The 25,776-nt window shown below is 43.0% G+C and overlaps 2 protein-coding genes across 2 annotated transcripts; both read left to right on the top strand.

Moving 5' to 3' along the window:
• Nucleotides 1–336: 336 nt before the first annotated feature.
• Nucleotides 337–19,292, top strand: SAMD13 (sterile alpha motif domain containing 13; the record flags this gene model as incomplete). Its single annotated transcript, XM_080915608.1, has 2 exons — nt 337–444; nt 19,155–19,292. 2 exons carry the CDS (start codon nt 337–339, stop codon nt 19,290–19,292), a joined length of 246 nt encoding a protein of 81 aa, XP_080771734.1.
• Nucleotides 15,132–15,905, top strand: LOC308419579 (dnaJ homolog subfamily B member 3-like; the record flags this gene model as incomplete). Its single annotated transcript, XM_080915339.1, has 1 exon — nt 15,132–15,905. One exon carries the CDS (start codon nt 15,132–15,134, stop codon nt 15,903–15,905), a length of 774 nt encoding a protein of 257 aa, XP_080771465.1.
• Nucleotides 19,293–25,776: the final 6,484 nt, after the last annotated feature.

Raw genomic sequence — 25,776 nt, 5'->3', positions numbered from 1 at the left:
TGAGTCATATTGTACAGTGAATATTCATACTGAATTTACAATAGGTATATTAAGCTATATAGTTCATCAAAACTGAGTAAAGAAAAGGCATTTGTGGGAATCATTTTCATTAAAGGTCAAATACCTCACTAAGAGCATCATCGGCTGTGCCGGGTTGAGCAGTGATCAGAAGAAACCAGACACACGAGGAACCATCATAAGTCCTTCCGTGGGGAGACTGGGATAGCTCAGAGGGAAGGGAGAGCCAGGCCCAGACCAGCCCCTGGAGGCAGGCGGCGAGCTCGTGCATACCCGCAGACATGTCACGCTCTGACTGGATTTGTGTTTTGCAGTTCCATGGAAAGTGGGAGGCCCCCCCATCCCAAGGACTGGGCTGTGATGGACGTTGTCGATTATTTCCGAGCAGCGGGATTTGAGGAACAAGCTGGTGCATTTCAGGAACAGGTAACTGGAGAGACGCAGTTCCCCGCTGCCTCACTGAGAGGGGAATGCAGAGGAAGACCAGAGAGCGGTGAATGGGTAGAGAGGCACCTGGACAGCAAGGAGACTGGCAGCCGCAGGTTACTCTCCCCAAGAGGAAAGCCCCGAGCAGAGCTCCTGAGAGGCTGGCTAAGATCATTTTCATTGGAGGCCCCAAAGGTCTAATCATGCTCTCTGGTGGAAAGAACCAGTCCTGTCTTTACTACAGAGGAAACAGGCTGCAGGAGCGATGGGGGGGACAGACTCATTGGTGAGACATACAATGCTCGCTACCACTAAGGACTCCAGCTACTAAGGGACTGTTCAGACTCTGTGGGTGCAGAGTCTGGTTCAGGGTCCTGTGTACCTGCATGTGTATCTGTCTGTTCGTGGACAAGTTAACTGGGGTTCTAGGAGTCTTTGTTTCACATCTTTAACATGATGATGTTCAAAACCATTTCTTCCCCTGGGATCCAGGAGTTGACATTAGCGACAGGGATGTCTTCTCTGGTAATCTATGGCTCCATGGAACAGGCTGAGCCCGCTCTCCAGGAATGGTGCTCCTGGAGGCAGGTGGTGGGAAGAGCTTATGGTTCACCCTTCAGAACACGCTTTTCTACCCCTAGTACAACAGCCTGTAGTCTCCTAGCATCACCTTCATTGTCTCATAATCTAAGTGAGGGAATTAGAGCTGAAGAAAGTGAATGGCTATCTGTGTTACATCAGCAGAGCTTAGCACGGCCCACATTCAGATGAAGTAACCCTTCAAATGCCACATAGGCCGGTCTCCTCTAACAACATTCCCTTCAAACTTGATCCTCATACATACATACATACATACATACATACATACATACACACACACACACACACACACACACACACACACATATATATATATTGCTAGTTTGGAAAATTTGCCAAAATAAAAGCTTAAATAACTCTATATCCACTAGAAGAATTAAAATGAGAAAGAGCCCCAGTGCCAAATAAGCATGTGTAGCAAAACAGGATGCTCCCACATTGCTGGTGAGAGTGTAAAAGAAACACACACACCTACCAAGATGAGCAGGTTCACTCCTGGGTATTCACCAAAGGAAAACCAAAGCATGTCTGTAAGGAGATCTGCCTGAAGTTGCTGTTGGCAGCTTTGTTCATAGTCAGCCAAACTAGGAAGCCTGGGTTGACAGTTGGATACAAAACTCGTGTACAAATGAGATTCGGACATAATGCACCCAGTAATGGAAACAAGTGATTCCTGACACACACAGCGGTTTAGATGAATGTCACTAACATCACACTGGATGCCAGAAGCATTATGTGCAGAGTTTATGCCAGATGGGTCCAACAGATTTTCAGACTGGTAAAACGGTCCAAGAGCCAAATTAGAAAAGTCAGCGCTTGGGCATGAGTAGGCAGATGTGGAATGATGTCTGAAGGGATACGAGGGAACCTTCTGGAGATGCCAACACTTGTGTGTTGATAAAGGCTTGAGTTACAGGTGGGGTGGGTGTGCACACACACGCCTTATTATGAAGTAGTGTATTCATTACTTTTCTGTTGTGATAAAACACAAGGACCAAGACAACTTACAGAAGAAAGAATCTATTTGGACTAATGGTCCCGGAGGGATAAGAGTCCATCCAGGGTGACTAATCAGGGCAGTGTGTGACAGGCATGGCTGCAGGGGTAAGAACCTGATTGCTCACATTTCAAACCACGCATACACAGCAAAGACGGCGAGCAGGAGTTCAGAAGAGCCTGTAAGTCAGATTGCAAAGCCTGCCCACGGTGTTCTACTTCCAACAAGACCACATCTCTTAACCCTCCCAAACAGCACCACAAACCAGCAGTCCTGTGTTTAAATCTGAGCCTATGTGGGACGTTCTCATTCAAACCACCACAGTTAAGACAAGAAGGCTACCCACCACTCAGTGTATCCTGATCAGGCTGTGGACTGCAGGTGTCTGCATAGGTAGTCACTGCATAGACACTGGCTTGAGCAAATTATGCATCTTTATGTTACATGGCCTATAAATTTTACATCAGAAGAAGAACCCCAAGAATACTCAACATTGACATAAAAATTGAAGTATTTGGGGGAAGGAGTATATGTGTGTGTGTGTGTGTGTGTGTGTGTGTGTGTGTATGTGTGTGTGTATATGTATATGTGTTTATGTATGCGTGGGTACATGTATATGTGTGTATGTATGTGTGTGTATATGTATATGTGTGTACACATGTATGTGTGGGTGTATATGAGTGTGTGTATATGTATGTATATATGTACATGTATGTGTGTATGTGTATATGTGTGTATGTGTATGTACATATATATACATATATATGTAGTAAAGTATGTTTAAAAATATTTAATTGTAGAATTTAAAAGGAAGGATGTAAGTATTCACAAAAAGTTATTTTTCTCATGTTTGAAAATTTTTATATTAAAATTCTAGTGGAAAATAACAGCTCAGGTTGGAAAGTAGAAACTAATATGTCTAGAACATATTTTATTTGGGCTTTTAATGCTATAATGTCTATTTGTGTCATTGAAATTGAGTAGCTCTCTTCTAAAATTAAATTTAAGTAATGCTGTAAAAGGTTTACAAAAAAGGGGCGCAGATAAAAGGTTTCCTGGCTAGGTTCCCGGATGCCCAGAGCCTGCCCAGGTTTCATCTATGCCCAGACAACTGCCAGACACCCCAGGTGAGGAACAGCCTGCTCTCTGGGCCTCACAGATTCTGTGCACACAGTCTTGCAAATGAGATTGGCCAGCCCAGAGCTTGGCCCAGCATTTGCATTTTCTACCCAGGGATGACCTCATTTTGGCACTGGGGACACTGAGGTGTAAACTGGAACCTTTCATTGAGAAATCCCTCACAACATTGCTGTGTCTAGTCTACCAACTCTGGAGCTTCATAAACAAATTCCCAGAAAATGGCACCTGTCCTAAAATGTAATTCCTTCCTTCCTTCATTGGAGGGTAGCTTGGTGTGTTAAGAAGTGGATCTTGAATTAATCTCCGGAAGTGATTCAGCTCTTTTTTTTGCTCTATTTTCATTCCCATCAAAGGAATTACAGATTGGGGGCTTGTCACATGATAATATGCCATGTCATGCTGTGACTCATGGGGACCGAGGCATGTCCTCTAACACATTTACCTGCCTCTTCCACCCACACCTTGCCTTCAGCATCTCCCAGGCAATTATCTTCATGTCAACACTGATTCGAACACTGAAGGTCATCTTCAGCCCGAGCTAGGTCCCTTTCAGGTACACCTTTAGGTCATAGCAACCAACAAAACCCACAGTAAAACAGTTTTAAAATCTCCTCAGTGCTAGATTTGCCTTGCCATTTGCAGTGCAAAGACTGAGACCAACCATTAGACCACACTTGAAAAGAACAGGTCCTGGGGGCAGCAAAGTTGCCAGTGATTCGGGAAGTGCATTGATTCAGGGCTGATCCTTACAGCCTGGATGTTTTCATTCCCCCAAGACCCACAGTGAAAACCTAACACTAAATGAGGTGATCCTAGGGGTAAAGGCTCTTGGGAAGAAGTAGGTGAGGCCCCATGATAGGATTACTGCCTTCTAGAATTGAAGCATCTTACTGCACTGATTTGTCCACTCCACCCCTACATAAGGCTTTAGCACAATGGTGGCTGGGCACCCGAAGCTGACTAACCTCCTTTTCTCGTTGTACACACTCCACTTCCACTTAGCAGTTAGATCCATTAAGTTTCCCTGCGGCTCAAAGACTTGCATCAAGGTTTTCTGACAAGCCTTGCTTAAGCCAAGCTTAAGCTGGAAGCACATCATTAGCACCACCAAGAAGGAAGTCTCAGCATCAGGACCACATGTGGGTCAGGGATCGGGCTGCACTGCTATTCTTTCCAGTTCTCATCATGGCTAGGGTTATGGTCCTCCCTGGGTTCAGCTGGTGGCTTCTGGCAATGGACTGCTGCTCTCCAACCTCTGGGGACTTTATGCAACTGGATTCATTAACATTGTTCTGCAGAAGAATTCTTTGGTAGGGAAAGAGGGAGGCAGGGATGGCCAAACGCCAGCACCATCTTCTCATAAGCTCTATGATAAAGTAACCAGTTTCCCTTAGTAACCTTGGTTTATTGTCTGCTAATTTCTTCAAGGTCACTTGGTGGTCCTGGGATGTTTGCTTTGATAGGATTCAGTTTTCTACCCAGATAATGTTGAGTTAAACAATGGAACATTGCCTGTGCTCCTACTGTGAGTCTACGATACTGTCTTGATGGGTCCTTCTGAAGTAGGCTTCCCATGGCATAAAGCAGACATGAAAATGAGTTGAGGCTTAGTGATTTTTTTAAATTTGGGTGATTTAAAAAATAACTGATGCCTTTCCATGGACATAGGTTGCCTGATCTCAGCAAAAATCCCTCCTCCTACCCTAGAACATTATGATGGCATTCACTGTAGTAGACTCTGAAGGCTAATAAGCAACATGTTCTGGTTAATCTCTTGACAGTACATTCTCTACAGCCCTTCACCATTCAAGCTGGATCTGATCTCAGGTCAAAGAAGTATTCCTCCAAATTGTTGTGTTGTGTTCCCAGGTCACAGAGGTAGTCCTCTCAAGGGTTGCGTGGTCCTCCCAGGTCCCAGAAGTAGTCCTCCCAAGGGTTGAGCAGTCATTTCACTTCTTTCTCCATCCTGACTCACATGTACTCACAGTGTAGCAGGAAGACAGGCAGAGAGTTGACATTCAGTCACTTCCATGTGGTTCCAACGGTGCTGTGTTTCCGTTCCTATGAGTGAGTGACATCAGTAATTTTATTTCTGGAGCACTGTGTATCTCTGAGATCATTTTCCCTCTCAGAGTATCATCAGAAAATAACATGCAACTCAAAATGGCAAATTGATTTTACTCTATTACCTTTCCCATAGCCTCAGGAACAGGCTTTCATTTGAGATACCCATCTGAATAAGTCTTAATTTGAAACCTGAAGGCTAGACTTGGTTTTCACCTGGCTCATTGCTGCTTACGTTGAACAAATTCTGAAGGCACCATCTTAATAATGACAAACAGAGCTTAATATTGCTGGATTTTGCCAAAGGTAGCTAGGTGGGAAGCACGTCAGAACAACAGTGAGGAGGGCACAGAACAGGGCGCAGCCCATCTGCCACCCGGATCAGCAGCTCCTAAAGCTTTAAAGACTGGTGAGTAGGAGATCTGGGCAGCCAGGGAGCAGAGAGATCTCTGCGGAGTGCGCACTGTAAGCGTACCCCCAGCCCTGCCTGATCCAGGGACCAGGAACACAACTTCGGAACTTCTGTTTCCACCCGGCGGCGACTTCAGGGTGCAGAACAGGGTGCAGCAGCTCCCCCTACCCCCCTACCAGCAGCTCCTAAAAGTTTAAAGACTGGTGAGTAGGAGATCTAGGCAGCCAGGGAGCAGAGAGATCTCTTTGGACTGTGCACGAAAAGCGCACCCCACGCTGTGCATGATCCAGGGACCAGGAACACAACTTTGGAACTTCTGTTTCCACCCGGCAGCAACTTCAGGGCGCAAAACAGGGTTCGGCCAATCTGACACCTGGACCAGTGGAGATCCAGGGACATGGACCAGATACAAGAGAAAGGCAAGAACATATCACTGACAACAAGATGGCAAGAGGAAAGCGAAAGAGTATGTCCCAAGGAAACCAAGACAACCTAGCAATACCAGAACCCAGCTCTCCCATAACAGCAAACATTGGAATGCCAAACACTCCAGAAAAAGAAGACGCAGACCTGAAATCATACCTCAAGATGCTGATAGAGATACTTAAACAAGAATGGGAGGAAAAGCAAAAAGATTCAGAAGCTTTTAAAGAGGAAACAAGAAAAACACTCAAAGAACTCAAAGAACTAGAAGAAAACAGAACCAAAGAGATGAAGGAATGGAAGAGGGAATTTAAAACGGAAATTGACACAATAAAGAAAACACTAAAAGAGATAACCCTAGAGGTAGAACACCTAAAAAAGAAATTGGGAGTCACAGAAGCAAGCATTTCCAATAGACTACAAGAGATGGAAGAGAGAATCTCTCGGGCAGATGACAACATTGTAAACATAGACAAAACAGCCAGAGAAGATGCAAAAAACAAAAAGCTCCTAACCCAAAATGTCCAGGAAATCCAGGACACAATGAGAAGACCGAACCTAAGGATAATAGGAATAGAAGAGGGAGAAGAGTATCAACTAAGAGGCACAGTAAATATCTTCAACAAAATCATAGAAGAGAACTTCCCTACCCTCAAGAATGAGATGACCATGAGCATAAAAGAAGCCTTCAGAACTCCAAATAGGTTGGACCAGAAAAGGAATACCTCCCGACACATAATAGTCAAAACACCAAGTGCCCAAAGCAAAGAAAGAATACTAAAAACAGTAAGGGAAAAGGGTCAGGTAACATATAAAGGCAGACCAATCAGAATCACTCCCCATTCTCAACAGAGACTATGAAGGCTAGAAGAGCCTGGACAGACATCATGCACACCCTAAGAGAGCACAAGTGCCAGCCCAAGCTGCTATACCCAGCAAAACTATCAATCACCATAGATGGAGAGATGAAGATATTTCAAGACAAATCTAAATTTACACAATATCTGACCACAAACCCAGGACTACAATGAAGTATAGGTGGAAGACCCAATACAAAGAAGGGAACTACATCCTAGTAAAAACAAGAAAACTCCTAAGCAAGAAAACCAAAAGAAGAAAAAGACACAGACACAACTCAACCTACAAAAGCAATAATAGCAGGAAACAGAAACCACTATTCCTTGATATCTATTAACATAAATGGACTCAACTCCCCAATAAAGAGACATAGGCTATCAGACTGGATACATAAACAAAATCCAGCATTTTGCTGCATACAGGAAACTCATCTCAGAGACAAAGACGGACACTATCTCAGAGTAAAAGGGTGGGAAAAAAACTTCCAAGCAAACAGTCCCAAGAAGCAAGCTGGAGTGGCTATTTTAATATCGAATAAAGTAAATTTCCAACCAAAAGTTATCAAAAAAGATAAGGAAGGACATTTTTTACTCATTACCGGGGAAATCTGTCAGGAGGAACTCTCAATCCTTAACATATATGCTCCAAATAAAAAATCACCCACATTCATAAAAGAAACCCTAATAAAGCTCAAAAAATATTTCACCCCACATAATAATAGTGGGAGACTTTAATACCTCACTCTCACCAATGGACAGATCATGGAAACAGACACTGAACAAGGACACTGCAAAACTAGCAGAGACTTTGAACCAACTAGAATTAATAGATATCTACAGAACATATCATCCTAAAGTAAAAGAATACACCTTCTTCTCATCACCCCATGGCACCTTCTCGAAAATTGACCACATAATTGGACACAAAACAAGCCTCAATCGATATAAGAAGATTGAAATACTCCCATACATCCTCTCAGATCACCATGGTCTACGGCTGGTCTTTAACAACAAAGACAACAAAAAGCCCACATACACATGGAAACTAAACAACGCTCTATTAAACGATAGCAGGGTCAAAGAAGAAATAAAGAAAGAAATTAAGGATTTTCTAGAATTCAACAAAAATGAAAACACAACATACCCAAACCTATGGGACGCAATGGAAGCAGTACTGAGAGGAAAACTCATAGCCCTAAGTGCTTCCAAAAAGAAACTGGAGAGAGCTTACATCAACAACCTGACAGCACAGCTAAAAGCCCTAGAACAAAAGGAAGCAGATATACTCAAGAAGAGTAGATGGCAAGAAATAATCAAAATTAAGGCAGAAATAGACCAAATAGAAACAAAAAACCACTGAAAAAAATCAACAAAACCAAGAGTTGGTTCTTTGAGAAAATCAACAAGATTGATAAATCCCTAGCCAGACTAACTAGAGGGCAAAGAGAGAGTATCCAAATTAACAAAATCATAAAGGAAAGTGGAGACATAACAACTGAAACTGAGGAAATTCAAGAAATCATCAGATCCTACTACAAAAACTTATACTCCACAAAATTGGAAAATCTGGAGAAAATGGAAAAATTCCTAGACAGATACAAGATCCTAAAGTTAAAACAGGACCAAGTAAGCCATCTAAATAATCCCTTACCACCTAAAGAAATAGAAGAAGTCATCAAAAGCCTCCCAACCAAAAAAAGCCCAGGTCCAGACAGGTTCAATGCAGAATATTATCAGACATTTATTGCGGATATAACACCAATACTCTCCAAACTATTCCACAAGATAGAATCAGATGGAATACTATCTTACTCATTTTTTGAGGCTACAATAACCCTCGTACCTAAACCACACAAAGACCCTACAAGGAAAGAGAACTTCAGACCAATCTCACTTATGAACATTGATGCAAAAATGCTCAACAAAATGCTTGCAAACCGAATCCAAGAACACATCAAAATGATCATTCATCATGACCAAGTAGGCTTCATCCCCGGAATGCAGGGATGGTTTAATATAAGGAAATCCATCAATGTAATCCACCATATAAACAAACTCAAAGAACAAAATCACATGATCACCTCACTAGATGCTGAGAAAGCATTTGACAAAATTCAACACCCCTTCATGTTAAAAGTCCTGGAAAGAACAGGAATCCAAGGTCCATACCTAAACATAATAAAAGCAATATACAGCAGACCAACAGCCAACATCAAACTTAACGGTGGGAAACTTGAAGCAATCCCACTAAAATCAGGGACTCGACAAGGCTGCCCACTCTCCCCCTACCTATTCAACATAGTACTAGAAGTCCTGGCTGGAGCAATTAGACAGCAAAAGGAGATCAAGGGGATACAAATCGGAAAGGAAGAGATAAAAACATCACTCTTTGCTGATGACATGACAGTGTACTTGAGTGACCCCAAAAATTCCATGAGAGACCTCCTACAGCTGATAAACAAGTTCAGCAAAGTAGCTGGATACAACTGAAACAAATCAGTAGCCTTCCTATACTCAAAGGACAAACATGTGGAGAAAGAAATTAGGGAAAAGGTACCCTTCACAATCGTCACAAAAACTATGAAATACCTTGGTGTGACTCTAACTAAGCAAGTGAAGGACCTGTATGACAAGAACTTCAAACCTCTAAAGAAGGAAATTGAGGATGATCTCAGAAAATGGAAAGATCTCACATGCTCATGGATTGGAAGGATCAACAATTTAAAAATGGCCATCCTACCAAAAGCAATCTACAGATTCAATGCAATCCCCATCAAAATTCCAGCCCAGTACTTCATTGAATTGGAAAGATCAATGTGCAATTTCATATGGAATAACAAAAGATCTAGTATAGCGAAATCCATCCTCAACAACACGAAAACATCCGCAGGAATCACTATCCCTGACCTCAAGCTATATTACAAGGCAATTGTGCTGAAAACTGCATGGTACTGGTACAGAAATAGGCATGTAGATCAATGGAATAGAATAGAAGATCCAGAAATGAGCCCTCAAGTATATGGTCACCTGATTTTTGACAAAGGAGCCATAAACATTCAATGGAAAAAGGACAGCCTATTCAACAAATGGTGCTGGTCCAACTGGCACTCAGCATGCAAAAGAATGAAAATAGACCCTTTCTTATCCCCTTGTACAAAGCTCAAGTTTAAGTAGATCAAAGATCTCCACATTAAACCAGATACACTGAAACTATTAGATGAGAAAGTAGGGAAAACCTTAGAACACATAGGCACAGGAGAAAATTTTCTGAACAAAACACCAATGGCTCAAGCTCTAAGGTCAAAGATTAACAAATGGGACTTAATGAGATTGCAAAGTTTCTGTAAGGCTAAAGACATCGTCAAGAAAACAAAACGGCAGCCAACAGAATGGGAAAAGATCTTTACCAACTCCACATCAGATAGAGTCCTAATATCCAAGGTATACAAAGAACTCAAAAAACTAGACACCAGAGAATCAAACAACCCTATTAATAAATGGGGTACAGAGCTAAACAAAACATTCTCAGCTGAGGAATATCGAATGGCTGAGAAACATCTGAGGAAGTGCTTGACATCCTTAGCCATCAGGGAAATGCAAATCAAAACAACCCTGAGATTAAACCTCACACTAGTCAGATTTGCCAAGATCCAAAACTCAGATGACAACAGATGCTGGCGAGGTTGTGGAGAAAGAGGAACACTTCTCTACTGTTGGTGGCGTTGCAAACTAATACAACCACTCTGGAAATCAGTCTGGCGATACCTCAGAAAATTGGACATAGTACTACCTGAAGACCCAGCTATTCCACTTCTGGGCATATACCCCAGAGACACTTTAATACACAACAAAGATATATGCACCACAATGTTCATAGCAGCTCTATTTATAATAGCCAGAAGCTGGAAAGAACCCAGATATCCTTTAGAAGATGAATGGATACAAAAATTGTGGTACAGTTACACAATGGAATACTACTCAGCCACCAGAAACAATGACTTAACCAAATTCTTAAGAAAATGGCTGCATCTAGAGAATATCATCCTGAGTGAGATAACCCAGTCACAAAAGAACAGACATAATATGCAGTCACTGATAGTGGGAAGCTAACCCCAGAGGCTCGCATGGCCCCAGAAACAACTCACAGACTGTATGAAGTCCAAGAAAAAAAGAAAACAAAACAAACAAAAAAAAGTCATGCTCAATTCTTACCCACCAAGAACACATTGACAAATTCCGGGTTGTACCCTGTATTACATGTACTGTCTGCTCATTGTTTTAAAAAAAAAAAAAAAAAAAAAACTTTACACACCAAGAAAACTTTGACTATTTCCAGGTTGCATCTTGTTTTACATGTACTTTTTGCTCATTGTAACTGGTGGGATCTTGATCACACTATCAAACCTTTAAAAAAAAAAAAAAAAAAGTACTGACAAAAATGTATTATATACTTTTATGCAAAAAATGCTTAAAATCTGTACATTTATCTTTGTTCTTTAAAATAAAGTTGTAAAAAAAAAAAAAAAGAAAGAAAGAAAAACAGTGAGCTTTGTGCGCAAGCCCAGGCTGCTGCACTGGCTAGAGACCCAGAATTCTCATTAGACCAGGACCCCCCCCCTCTGTTTTTGTGCGGCTTCAGGTTCCCCAACGCTAGAGTCCTGATTTGAAAGATGCCACAAAATTATGACAAACTTATGTACAAAATTGTTGAAGTGAAGAGTGAGTTTCTTTAGCTTCATGACAAATTCAGCACTAGATTGGGCCAATTAAAACCTCACACCTTGTGCGGGGGCGGGGGGGGCTTTATTTACCAAGTAAGCATTTTGTACTACCCCAGTGAAAATATCCCAGGTGCTCTGAAGCTTGCTATTCCTTAACAGTTGGAATTCTGAATTGCGTAAAATATTCTATAGTATAATTTATGGGATATGGCAACTCACTCCCTTCAGTTCGTAAAGATTAAGAAAAAAGTTTAAAAGCAAGTAAATAAACAATGCTAACAGAGAGTAGCCAAGGGAAGTTGATCGAAGGGAAAACTGGTAATAAAAATACTTAAAGTATTTTTTGTCTATATAATAGGGTTTATTTTATTTGCATAGACTAAGCCAAGCAGCTAAATTGGTGATTGGAGACAAAACCAACTGTAAACCAGGGAGAGAGAGGGAGCACCAAGTGTAGATCATTTACTTGTTTAGTGATTTCTATAAAGTTGTGTCCCCATTAAGAAAGGATACAACTATTAAAAGTAACTGTAGCAACAGCATTACTGTAATAAAGCTGCCTAAAACTATCACTGTTAGAAGAACCTCCTGAAGGAAGCCCAGAATATTCCATGCAGGGGAAAGACCAAACACAGAAGCATGGGGCTGGGAGACACTTGTTGTTTTGGCAACTCCAAGATACTTGTATTGAGAGGGTTGGGCGGACTGGTGAGCGATGGGCTGAAAAGCAAGCAGGGCACAGGGACAAACGTGGCTCACCTAGCAGAAAAGAGGCCCTGGGGACCCACTGAGGAGTTCAGGTCCAACAATGAGGGGCCGGTGAGTATAATAATGGCTGGGACTGAGTCACGAGAGAGAGAGAGAGAGAGAGAGAGAATGCACACATACAAGCATGCACACACACTTGGAAGTTTGAACCTGAGCTGGTAACACTGTTTAAGAAGTTCTGAAACGTTTTGGAAGCTGTTTAGAAGTTCCCCTTAGAAACAGAGGGAACACTGGTGGTGAAAAGTCTTCTAGAAATCTCTGAAGAGGAGGGTTTTATGGAGAATGAATTGATCAAGTTCAAAAGCACCTCATAAAGATTATGTCCAGTGGGGTCTGAGAAGTTGGCCATTGGAATTTCAGTGGTGCAGGTGGGGAGGAGAGTGGAGAACCCTATTCCTCACACAGGAGTGAGTGGAAGGCAGGCAAGTACAGGAGAGGCAGATACCAGGAGGTCATGAAGGACATTGGGCTCTCTCCCTTCTAAGACAGGAAGTCTAGACTTACTTACATGCAGGAAATGGCCAAAAAAAAAAAAAAAAAAAATATATATATATATATGAATGCGACAGGAAGTGGACAACAGTTAAATGAAGCAGAACTCTCCCAGGGAAGGGAACTAGCACTGTTTGAGGAGGAGCCCAAATGTGGGGAAACCGAAGATTTGTGTCCTAAGGATATCACTATAAAATGGTATAGCACTCTGGAAAATTACCTAGTGGCTCTGTAGAAAGTCAGCCATAAATTACCATGACTCAGCAGAAAGTCAGGATCAATTGTCATGACTCAACAGAAAGCCAGGCATAAATGACCATGGCTCTGCAGTTTTTCAAAAATAAAGGGGAAAGCTCAGCTGCCTGGACTTGTGTAAGGGTCATGAAAGCATCATTCACAATAACTAGGCAGAAACAACCCAAATACCAGGAACAAGTAGATAGAACTTTGAGAACATGCTAAGTAATTGTTATATAATTCATCTATGTGAAATGTCTGAAAGTAGACACTCAGATCTAGGAGAAGATTAGTGATCACCAGGAGCTGAGTCACCTATAATGAATATAAAGTTTATTAGAATGACAACAAAAAGTCAATAGTAGTCATCACTGAACAACATGATAATTACTGTTTTACTATTTACTTAGAAATGGTTAACATTGCATAGTTTATATAAGACTTTATTATTTACAACTATTAATTGCATGTGTATATGGTATAGTGGAACATACATCTTGGAGCATATATGTAGAAGCCAAATAACAGTAGGGAGTCAGTTCTCCCCACGTACCTGTTCATGGGTCCCATGGATGATACGCAGGTCTCCATGGTTTTGGGGTCTCACCAGCCTATGATAAAAATTTTATTACAATAAAAATTTCTCATGTAATCTTAACCATAATATATGATGGTTCAGTTGGCTAATAAAATTCTTAAATATTTTATTTTAAAAATATAAAAGAGTGATCAAGGCAAAGCTGCTTCAATCTGCACTGGAGACGTAGGTGATGATCAAGTTTATGTGTGAACTTGACCAGCCTGAAGGATGCCCAGATAGCCAGTGCAGGATTATGGTCTGGGCGCACCTTTTGGAGGAGACTGTTGAATCTGTACACTAGGTGGGCTGGCATCATCCAGCCAATAGTGTCTCCAGTAGAAAGTAAATGTAGAGTATCCTAGTTAACGTAATTGTCAACTTTTCATAGCCTGGGGTCAGCTGGAAAAAAAGTCTCAATTGAGTAATTGCCTTTATCTGGTTGGGCTTCGGATGTATCTGTGAGGGGCTGTCTACTTTGATAATTGTGTTAGGAGGGTGTATCTGTGAGGGGCTGCCCTGCCTAGATTCACTTTTCTTGCTTGATGAACAAAATTTAATTTTTTATTAGAAATATATATATGAATTTAAAAACTAACAAGCTCTAGCTCATCATCCCCATTGTTGCAGTTGCAATATAAATTACAAAGGACAGAGGCTGGCTGCTCTTCCAGAGGACCTGTGTTCAAGTCTCCACACCCACATGGTGGCTCACAACTGTGTACTCTAGTTCTGGGGGTTCTGACACCCCATTGTAGCCTCTGCAGAGACCAGCACCTCACAGAAGCAGTGCACAGACATATGCACAGGCAAACTAGTAAACATGTGAACTAATAAAATAAAATCATTTTTAAAACCACAAAGGCAAACCCCACTGACAAGGAAGAAGGCACTAAAAGCATTTGTTCCCGCAGTGACCCGAAGTAGATGTTGGGTCTCCCAGCTTGTGGCTGTTGAAAACAAGCAAGGCAAATGCTTTTAAGCTACACAAATGGCTTCTCTGTTAATAAGACACCGTGTGCTTGTTTATTGTGCGTGTGATTGTTTTTGAATCAGATAAGGTCTTTCTGGTTTTTTAAGTGGCCTCCTCAGATTCCCCTCCACCATAGAAACAAGGCAGGCACAGCATCCGCTGAGAATCTGAGCTGCTGAAGTGATGACCTCATAGTCATTTCCCTACAGTGACCAGCCAAGGCAGGACAAGAGTGTGGTGGCATGTAAAGTACCAACACACTGAAGAGGGATTTCTCCACCAGAAGAGGCTTCACCCCCAAGAACCATGTGAGGAAATTCAAAGCTGTAAATTTGAATAATTGACCACCTTCCTTTCTGAGGTTATATGGAAATTGTTGAAAATCTCAACCCGGCATCGTGGTAGGGCAAGGCTGTTTGGAGAAACATGGTGAATTATTACAAAGTCCTAGGGGTGCCACAGGACGCATCCTCCTCGGATATCAAGAGGGCTTTTCGTCAGCTGGCTCTGCAGGTACACCCCGACAAGAACCCAGGAGACAAGGAAGCAGCCGAGGAGAAATTCAAGCAAGTAGTGGAAGCCTATCACATCTTATCGGATGCCAAGAAGCGAAAGGACTATGACAGGTCTCGAGGGAACCGAACCAAAGGGGAAATTGGAGGTGACGGCTGTGCCAAAGGGGAGATCATCAGAGGTGATGACTGTGCCAAAGGGGAGATCATCAGAGGTGATGACTGTGCCAAAGGGGAGATCATCAGAGGTGATGGTTGTCCCAAAGGGGAGATCATCAGAGGTGACGGCTGGGATGACACTGATTGGGAAGAACAGGTAGGCTCTCGGAGGCCACGACACACCTTCCAGAAGGTCATTGAAGAGGACCTTTTTTCAGGAGACTGCTTGTTCACTTGTCCTGTGACCCGGTCCAGAAGAACCTCTTCCTCTTTCTTCACTGTCACCCCCATCATGGACACAGGATTTTCTACTTTTGTGTCTCAAGGATCCAGATTGAGTTCTAATGCCTCGGAAACGTTTGTACCATATGTAAGCCGAGGAATGGGAAAGTTCAGGCTGACCACCACTTGTAGCCAGATGGTGAATGGTAAGAGAGTTGTCACAAAGAGAGTTGTAGAGAACATTGAAGGACCAAAGGAAATAGAGAACCAACGGCTATTTCGTCAGAACCCTTCCCGCAGCTGGTAAGGAGCTGCCATTGTCTTCACCAGGTATCGTGAATGAGATTTGTGTGTCTTGATGCCATTCATAGACAGTTAGAATCTGAGGGGGGAATGGGATGGACAGAGGGTGGGTTACCCCAAAGCTCTCTCCACTGTGGAGGGGAGTTGTGGGTCAGATGCTAACACAGAACCCGTGAAGAGCAGAGCTAGCCTTCTGGCCTGTCTTCTCAAAACTGAGCTTTCGTTTCTTAGTTGGAGAGTAGGGGCTGGACACCACACCACATTGAGAATTAGAGGCCCCCTTTTAGGTGACTGTTTCTGTTCTTCCCTTAGTCTCTTTTTGCGTCTTTTCTCTCTCCCCCCATGAATTTCCCATGGTTCGTAGCATGAACCAACTTGAGGCGTGTCCAGCACTTAGATTAACGCTGACAGAGACGGTGAGAAGCACTGAGCTAAGGGTTTATCTGCATATCATGTGTTGGCTACTCAGATGTTTTCTGAATCCAGCCAGCCGTGCAGTCAGGTAGCCGATTTCCCATCTAACAGGTGAGGAAAAGAGACTTAAAGAGATGCAGTATTAGACCCTGCCTAGTACCCAGCAAAGTGCTGACCACTCTGTCTCCTTGATTTAATTGTGATGCATTTACAAAATCTCGGGTTGTTTGTTCCACTGAGCTGGTGTCTGTTGGTCGAATTTCACCCCTTCAATCCCTGATGAAGAACTGTTGGTCTGAGTGAGTTCCTCCTCAGGAAAGCTACTGATGAACTTACAGTACGGTCAGGGCTACTTGGCAAAAACTGGGCTTCATTTGCAATTATATAATCGACTACGGAAATTAAATAACAAATTATTAGCTCTTTTAATCAAGGGACTTTCTCATGCGAGCGAGTTTTATGAGGCACATGTTTTATGCAGTTCTTGAGAATTTTAGTCTTGGTGAACTTTCTCAGAGTGGGGACGTACTTACACCCCTCTGGCAAAGTTGCAGAGAGGAAGCTGAGAGTGTAGCTGGGCTCAGAACACACTGCTTTCCTTCAGTGCCCATCATTTGCAAAGGGAAGAGAAACACCCCTGCTTTGTAGTGGGGTATGGGTAACTTAGTGCAGCTGGGAGTCTGAGGTTGCTAACACGTTGCTAGGTGCATTATTGAGAAAAGGCTCATGTGCTTAGTACCCACAGATAGAGTGTCAAGCTTCAGGGTGCACTGGAAGAGGGATGAACACATAGCTCGCACTGAACAGTCCCCTGCTGCTAACTTACTCTGTGCGCTCGTCTGCACCCTAGGTTGTGGTAATAGGATTCGGATTGCTTTCTGCCTGATCCAAAGCTCACAGCACCCAGTACTTCCTTCTGTGCCTGAGCAGAGAGAGTTGGAATCAAAGGGGAAAGCATGGGAGTTGACACCAGTGTGTTTCAGCACTTACCCAGTGACTTCCATGGGAGTTGACACCAGTGTGTTTCAGCACTTACCCAGTGACTTCCGATGGGTCCCTTGCCACTGCTCTGTGAGCTGTAGTGTGCCGGCGGAAAGGCATCACAACAAAACATAAAACATGAGTTTCTGTTTTCTCTCAAACAAAATCCCGGACCTCAGCATTTCACAGACACACTTGGCAGAAAGTCACAAAGGGACGCTTGGCCACCACTGACTTCTTCTGTCCCAGTTTGCTTCCAGTTAGCAAAGGAAGTCTGCTTGTATAGAAATGAAAACAGGGTCTTAAATCAGAGGTGCCTGCTTGAAAACTAGAGGGTTGAGTCTTCCCAGTCAGGTTCACCTTAGCCCCAGCAGAGGCTGCGTAGAGCCCTGAGGCCACCAATCTTTAGAATGCGGTGGTCACACCGCGTCCTAGGTTCCATTGTTGGAACACAGACAGTGTCCTGGGTTCTGCTGTGGTCACGTAGCACCTTCTGTTCCGCTGCTGGGATTTTCTGTAGGGACAACACCTCTTAAGTTCACCTCAAGATAGTTGACAGGCGACTGGAACTCTTTTATGTCTCATTGATGGGCAATGGTGACCACTGACTGCAGCAGGAGGTATGAGCTATAGTATTAGTCAATTCCTGGGTCTCTGTGCAGTGTTCAACTCTGCTCAGAAGCAGCTGCTTTGTCCTGTGCAGTGGCTGCCTCTCTCTCACATAAGTAGATGTTTTAGTAGCTTAAAAATAAAGAAAAATAAACGTTTCCCCAATGAAAAACACTGTAGGGCCACAAGAAGCAGTTCCCTCTTCGGTTATAGTGACAGTGACTGACACGTCACCTAAGGTATGGAGAGCAGTGGAGGGGACAATGGAGCTCAAGGAACACTAACAGCTGGGCATTTGGAATCCCCCTAAACACCCCGTGTCCCCACATCTCTCAAGAAACAGAAGAAAGGGAAGCAGAGTGGGGGAGGGCTCTCCAGCCCTCAACCTGGTGCTATTTCTTCACACTCTTAGAATCCAGCACATTTCCTCCACAGCCTAACAAGTTCGCCTAGAGTCAGGAGCAACAGCCTCCCTGGAGCCGGAGTAAACCCGAGTCAGTTCTGTGTAGCCACTTCAGGGTCTCCTTGTGTCTTCAGCCTAGATCAGGCAAAACGATGAACAAATCTCTTCAGCACATGCCTCCTAAGGACCGGCTCTGCACCAAGAGACATGAAACGTCCACAAGTAATAACAAAGGCAGGGCCGCAGATGGCATGGAGCTTCCGCTCTGGAAATTCAAGGTGCCCCTTCCATTTGCAGCCTTCATCTCTTTTATTCTCGCCCTTTGTGGTCCCAATACCGGAAGGACCTGCCTGATAGTCTGAAGTACCAGACAGATGAGAATTGGAGCTTGTGTTCCTCTTTCCTGGTTTGTTTTGTCTCGGGTCAGTAGACTTCTTGCTGTATCCTTATTTTGTCTATAAATTAAGAATAATAACCTCTGCCTGTTGCAATTTGTACAGTCATTTTGAGACTTAAAATGTATAGGGAATTTTAGTAAATCTTAATGTATTTTACTCTGTATCCCTTTCAGAAGCAACTTCTGTTCCCGGAGGTGGGTATACTGTTTTAAATTTGCCCCCGAGTTTAAGATTTGTAATAGTATCTTGAAAACAACATCAGCTACAGATTGCACTTAATCTCAAAACAGGGAAAATGGAGGATGCAATAGAAGATGGCATTTTGACACCACGACAGTAGTTTCAGTTGAGGGACAAATGGTGTGACTTCTGCCTTCAGCCTTTTCTTCATCCCCAAGAGCACCTGTGGGTATACTCACACTGGCTTTCCTCTCTGTTTCCCTTCTAGAAAATTGATGGACAATCCCTGCTCTTGATGACAAGAAATGATGTATTAACAGGACTTCGGATAAAACTGGGGCCTGCTCTGAAAATCTATGAGTATCATATAAAACCTCTTCAGACCAAGCATTTAAAGAACAACTAACTCCTCATAGTCAAATCACACTGAGGTCTCAGTCCTCAGAACAAAATACACAGCGTTGTAATTTAGTTTCCTGTTGTGAAACTCTGCAAACAGTGTATAGATGTGTATATATAAAGAATTTCGGTCCTATTAGATAGACTAGGAGGAGCAAAACCAGAGCAGACAGAAGATGGTTGTGATGACTCTTAGACACCCCTCCCCTCAGGGACTTTGGTGTAATCTAAGGACTTTCTTTGTTTCATAGTACAACTCCCTTTAAAATACGGTGGAAGTAGAAAGTGTGTCCTTGGGTTATAGACTCAGAAACGAGAACTAAGCTCCCTGGGGAGGGGAGGATGGAGGATGGTTGCTGTCTGCCTGGAATCGCTCCTTGGATGGAGCCGCCAACACTCCTTTCCTGTAGAGGGTTTACCACTTGACCTTGTTAAGGTTTCACAGGGATGCGCCATGTTTGAATAGAACACGCCTCAGGTCCCCTTCAGGAGCAGAACTCTCTGAGAAGAGAAACTTGTTTTGCACTGGAGATCTCTATTGTAAAAAACTCACTGGCACAGGGGTAAGAATATTTCCTGCTTCTGTGTTTATTGCTGAACTATGTAGTATTTTGTTATTTTGCTTTTTTTAACTTTATGATTTGTATTTATAATTCATTGTGAAGCAATTTTTCAAGAGTTAATAGATGATCTCAAAGCTTTGTTGATAGCACAGAATATTTTTATAATATATATAGCCCTCCATGATGCTGTAATAGTTTTTTTAGGTGTCCTCTGATGTGTTTGGTCCCTGGTTTGAATACTTGTCTTTCAGAACTTAAACAAGGTTTGCTACATCTCTGTTCCAAGAGACACTTACTGAGTGCTGTATATTCATGCCTCATGGAGTTGGTGCTCTGTCATTGCAATAAAACACTTTCAGTTCACTAGGTGTCTGTTTAGTTTCTTCTCATTTGGTCCCTTCTTTGAGGATTAAAGATTAACATCTCCTTCCAGGAGAAGGTTATGTCTTAAAAAGAAAACTTTAGAGTGAATGAGATGGTTTAGTGGGGAAAGGTGCTTACCACCAAACTGGAGGACTTGAGTTTAAGCCCTGGGTATGCACACTCGCTTACACACACACACAATAATGATGACGATGACGACAATGAAAATGATGATGATAAATTTTAAAATTTTAAATAAAAATAAAACTAGGGACTAAAGAGAAGGCTCAGTGGTTAAGAGCACTAGCTGTTCTTCCATAGATCATGAGTACAATTCCCAGCAACCACACAGTGGCTCACAACCATCTATCATGGGATCTGATGCCCTCTTCTGGTGTGTCTGAAGACCACTACAGTGCACTCATACATAAAATAAATCTCTAAAAATAAAAATAAAAATAAAAGATAAACCATATAATTTGAGCATCATATAAATTAATTCACCCCAGCAGATCTCATTCATTCTTACAGTCCAATAATTTTTGTGGAATGTTAAATAATTTTTTAGCTTGCCTATCACTATTATGACGTTTTGACACAACACTTACTTAGCAGGAAGTCCATGCGCCTCTGAGTTTGCCCCTCCCTATTTTAGAGAGTACCCTGTTAGTCTAGGCATCTCCCTGTTGTATAAACACTATTACTCTGTAGGGATCTTTTTTTTTCTGAATAATAAAAAACCTAAATATATTTTGTGTGTGTGGATGTTTTGTCTACATGTATGTCCAGGTAGCATGCTTATCTTTGGTTCCCACAGAAGACAAAAAGAGGACATCAAAGCACCTGGAACTGGAGTTGCAGACTATTGTGAGCCAGCATGTGGATGCTTGAAATCAAAGCCCAGTACTCTGGAAGAACAGCTCTTTTTGAAAACATAAAACCTGAAGACAAGAGGGAAAAGACCTTGAAAGTGGGATAATTCAAAATTCAAAGATGCATTGTAGGCTAGCGATGATGTTTAGTTGTTGGAGTGCCTGCCTAGCACACTCTGCTCCCTAAATTTGATTCCCAGCACCACATAACCCAGATGTGGTGGCAAGCATGTGCTTGGAAGGTGGGGGCAGGGGCATCAGGAGTTCAAGCCAACCTGGGTTGATATACTGAGTTTGAGGCTAGCCTGGGTTGCAGGATATCCTCTTTCAAACAACAAAATGAGTTCCAACTCATTTTAAGTTAAGGAGTTTATGGGGTATCTAGAGCTTAAATGTTTTGCTTCACACTATAAATAGGAAAAGTGACTGTAAAGGGGATAGTTTCTATTCCACACAGCACAGACACAGTAGACAACACAGTCAAGTACTGGGAAGTGACAGCAGCAGCTAAGACCATGGCCTGAGCCTGTGGAGACCTGGTCAGAGGAAGAGGACAGAGGAAGAATTTGATTCAAGTTCGTGAGAAGGAATTTGCAGTGGTGAAATCCTATTAGTGTTTGAGCTCATACAGTTCCAGGGATCACTCAAGGGACACCCCAAACCTCATCTGCTCTAGCAGTGATGGTGGGAAACCAGCTTCTCGGAAGGAAAAGAAACTGCCCACCTCCCTCTCATTACCAGTTCGTGTAACGAGATCCAGGCCTATGTTGTTCCAATCTACATTTCCAAAGAAGGGAAGCAGATGGCAACGTGCCCTCTGTGAGGTTCATGCCATTGCCGAGGTTGACTCTTGGCTCCTCCTGTCCTGCTTCATCACTGTGTGGCACAAAATTGCTGTCTTAGACATTGCCAACACTATGTGAATTTTAACCAGTGGGAGAACAAAGGAAGAAGGGACTAGAACTTCTTTCTTTAGGACATGGATGACGCTTCATCTTACATCTAACCAGAACCAGTCTCTTTGTCATTTGGAAGCTTCGAAGGACATTTACTGGGAACCTAGAAACCTATTTAGGAGCCCAAGCCTCATTATTCTGTTAAGAAACTGAAATGAATTTGCCCTAACCCAGCCTTCATGAGCAATAAAATCTGACCACAAATGCTCTCTCTGTACTATACTATACCCTAACTATTTATGGGTACATTGTAACCCAAGCCAAAGAATACCCTAGTAACTAGGCTACTGAACCTGAGCCAATCTGGAACTGAAGGTTGTCAAAATCCTAACAGTGACATACCAAAATGGAGCAACTGTGGTTATGAAAATAGCCCCTCATGGTTAGAAGGCATCCAACAGCAGCAACAGGCTGCGGCAATGCCTGTTTCTAGAACCTCATTTTTGCTCAAGCTTTCTTGAATTTTGGGTTTTTTTTTTTTTTTTTTTTCTTTTAAGGTATATGAGGAGTAAGGGCTATTTGGGATCAACTTGCAGCTACTGCCACCCCAGGGTTACCAAGCACTAAGAGCAAATGATACCACATAAGGGTTTTTACTGTTTACTCCAGGTTGAACTTGGTATATACTAACTCAGCCTTAACATAGAATTCCTCTGTGTATATTAAGGACATGGGGGGATATTGAAAAGCAAATAGAAAATATATATAAAGCATCGTTCAGCTCCTGATGACAGCTTCCATGGAAAATCAGTAAGTTAAAGTTTACATGATGGTCCCACAGACTGCTGCTCTCCCAGACTGAATGAAAGGCCTAGGGCAGGCAGAGTGAATGGGTGGGAACTTTAGCAATCGTGGAAGGGGCTCTGTCCTCCATCCAGGAGAGATCACTACCATTGAAACCGACTACAGGAATAGCTGACATTCCGCAGCTCAGAGCTTTGATTCTTCACACTGATGTCTGTGTCTGTTGCCTTGGTCTATAACTGGTCATGAATGCTCTTGCCACAGGAGAGCACATATCATGGGTGCAGTTGGAAAGAGTTTGCCTGGATGCCAATATATTTTGTGGCAAAATACATGCGAAAACAAATGGGTATGCATTTTAGTGATACAAGCAGACAGGATACCAGAATCAGAGGGATTCAAGGAAGTCCCTGCTGTTCTGCTCCTCCTAGAAAACACTGAACACTCTGAATTCAGAGACCCTGCGGATTAGATCACAGTCATGTCACAAGCCTGGTCACTGTCCAGTGGGATTTAAAATCACACATGTTTTCCTTTGGCGAGTGAGTGTGTGTGCGCGTGCGCGCGCGCGCGTGCGTGTGTGCATTGTGATTTCTAGTGTGTTAATGCCTTCCATTTTAGCTCCACACTTTTGCAGTAATTGTTTGGATTCCAATGGCACTTGAGTTTTAGACACTAACTGTGCCTCACGCTATTTTAATAACATACACACGGAGAGACACAGACACACACACTCACACACTGAGAGAAAGAGAGGAGGGGCTATTTGGATTAAGCTAATTCAGGAATTAGAGATTGCAAGCCAATTTAATTGAAAAGAAACAAGCTGCCATATTGCACCAGCGTATGAAGCAACCATCAGCATCATTTTAAAAGAAATTTCAATTAAAATATAATTACACAACTTCTTCCCTTTGCCCCTCCAGTTCCTGATGAGATTTAGTTTTGGTAGCAGAGAGCTAATGGACATAGATGTGGAGAAAAAGGTCAATTTCTGGTACACTCTTCATTTTGTTTTAACAAATAACCACATGAATATAAAACATTTCTTTTTGTCCTTGGAGTTTAGTATATGCTGTCAGGAACACAAATCATCTTTTTACTGTATTAGTGAAATTTATCTTTGGGGGAATTTAATTTGCAAAAGTCTAATGACCCACAGTTGCCCAACCACTGCCAGATTTGGAAGCCGAAGGGAAAAAGTACTTACTGGTAGTGAGTGATTCATCTGTCTTTGACAGTCCTTGCAAATGGGATCTGCAGGGGTCAGGCCTGGGCCCAGAGCCATGAAATGCTTCTCGGTAATGATGTGGGGGTGAAGTTAAATGCTCAAAGAGCTGACTACTTCAGGACATAAATGCTTCTTAGGAAAAACGTGTTCAATCTGCTTTGAGACAGGAAAGAGAAACCCCAGGAAGGAGAAGGAAGTGTATTGTATACACCAAGGAGCACCTGCAAGTCCCACGCCAGAGCTCCGGAGGCAGTCACTAACCGGGTACCAATTCTGGCTGGGGTGGCAGTGAGCTGCTAGCACAAGATTTATGAAATCCAAGTCCATTTGGTGATTATGACAATTTGCCTCTCAGAGTCACATGGAGTCAGTGAACCCTGGGGACAGTCGTGTGGCAGTGATGTCCAGTGGTGAAACATCCTGCAAGTAAAACACAAAAGTCTGGCTACCCACAAGCAGGTAGCTAAACTCTACACCTATGAGTAAAGTGGGGGTGTTTTACCGGTTTTTAAGGAGGAATCAGGAAAGCCTGGGATACAAAGCCTTCTGCGGTGAGAAAATGTCTTCTGCAGAATAAGATCATAAGCTGGCCTCTCTCCTCAGCAGCAGCAGGCAAGGTAGGGAGTATTGTAGGCAGAATAGGGTGGTAAATAAGGCCAAATGTGCCTGTCTGGAAAGCTAGATCTGTGTACCATCTGAGAACATACAGAAAGACAGGTTATACTGTGTCTCAGGTACCACCCATGGGCTACCTTGGGTTAGAGACCTTAAGCTTCCAGAAAAGTGAGATTAAGCAACCAAGCAAGCCTTCGACGGGGGCCTCCGGTTCTGGCATAGAAACCCATGTTAAACATCATCTTTGTGAGTCAAAGGCAACAGAGGCATTCGGTAAATTGTGTTTCACATACTTTCCTCAGTGGATTACACTCAGGTTTTACATCCCAGAAACCAACTGAATTGAAATTAATACTGCAGGATTTATAGCGTCGTAATCATTGTCTGAGGAACAGCTAGGAGAGCCCAGCAAGCAGCCAGCTTTGAAGAAGCCCTGTTGGGGTGTCATTCCCTCCACCATGCCAAGCCCAGTGACTCCACGGACCCAGTGACAGTACCCTGAGTGCAGAGGGCAGAAAGCACAGGGGTTGTCCCTGAACTTGAGCTTCGTCTGGGATTCCTGGGGGGTTGGGGGGGTTAAGGCATTTGGTAATGCTGTCTGCAAGGGCAAAGGAGATCCACAGCCTTTGTTTCAGGGAACCTCGGGTCCAACTCCTTAGGAACACCAGGGCGGATACTGGGGAAACCAGTGGCTCTAACGCCTGAGGTCAGGGGGACAGATGGTAGTACCTAGGCAGTCATTGGAGTCACACCCAAAAGTGCACTACTCAAATGTGGTTTTTGTCACTTCAAGTCTGGCACCCTCCCACAATTAACAAGGGCTTTGCTCAGAAGCCATTGCTTCTGGAGACACGTGGATATTGCTAAGAACTGAGATAGCTCCTTCCTTTAGGCTGTTGTAGAGTTCTAAAGGTTTTCATCCTCATAAGGGCACAGAAACCAAAACGAATGAAACAAAGCCAAACATGGATCCCTCAAGTGCCTTTCAAACATGTTTTGATCGGCTTAAGAAAGGGTTGGGAAGAAAACTACACATGAGTTTGTCCTGGGTTCCAGAATCCAGAGCAATTAGTTTGAAGCCCGGTGAGTTTGATGGTATTTCATCTGCAGTGTGAATTGGGCGTTTAAAAATGCATTTGTGAAACTC

Source organism: Micromys minutus (assembly GCF_963924665.1).
Source record: "Micromys minutus genome assembly, chromosome: 4".
NCBI classification, from domain to species: Eukaryota; Metazoa; Chordata; class Mammalia; order Rodentia; family Muridae; genus Micromys; species Micromys minutus.
This window is presented reverse-complemented; position numbering and strand designations above follow the sequence as displayed.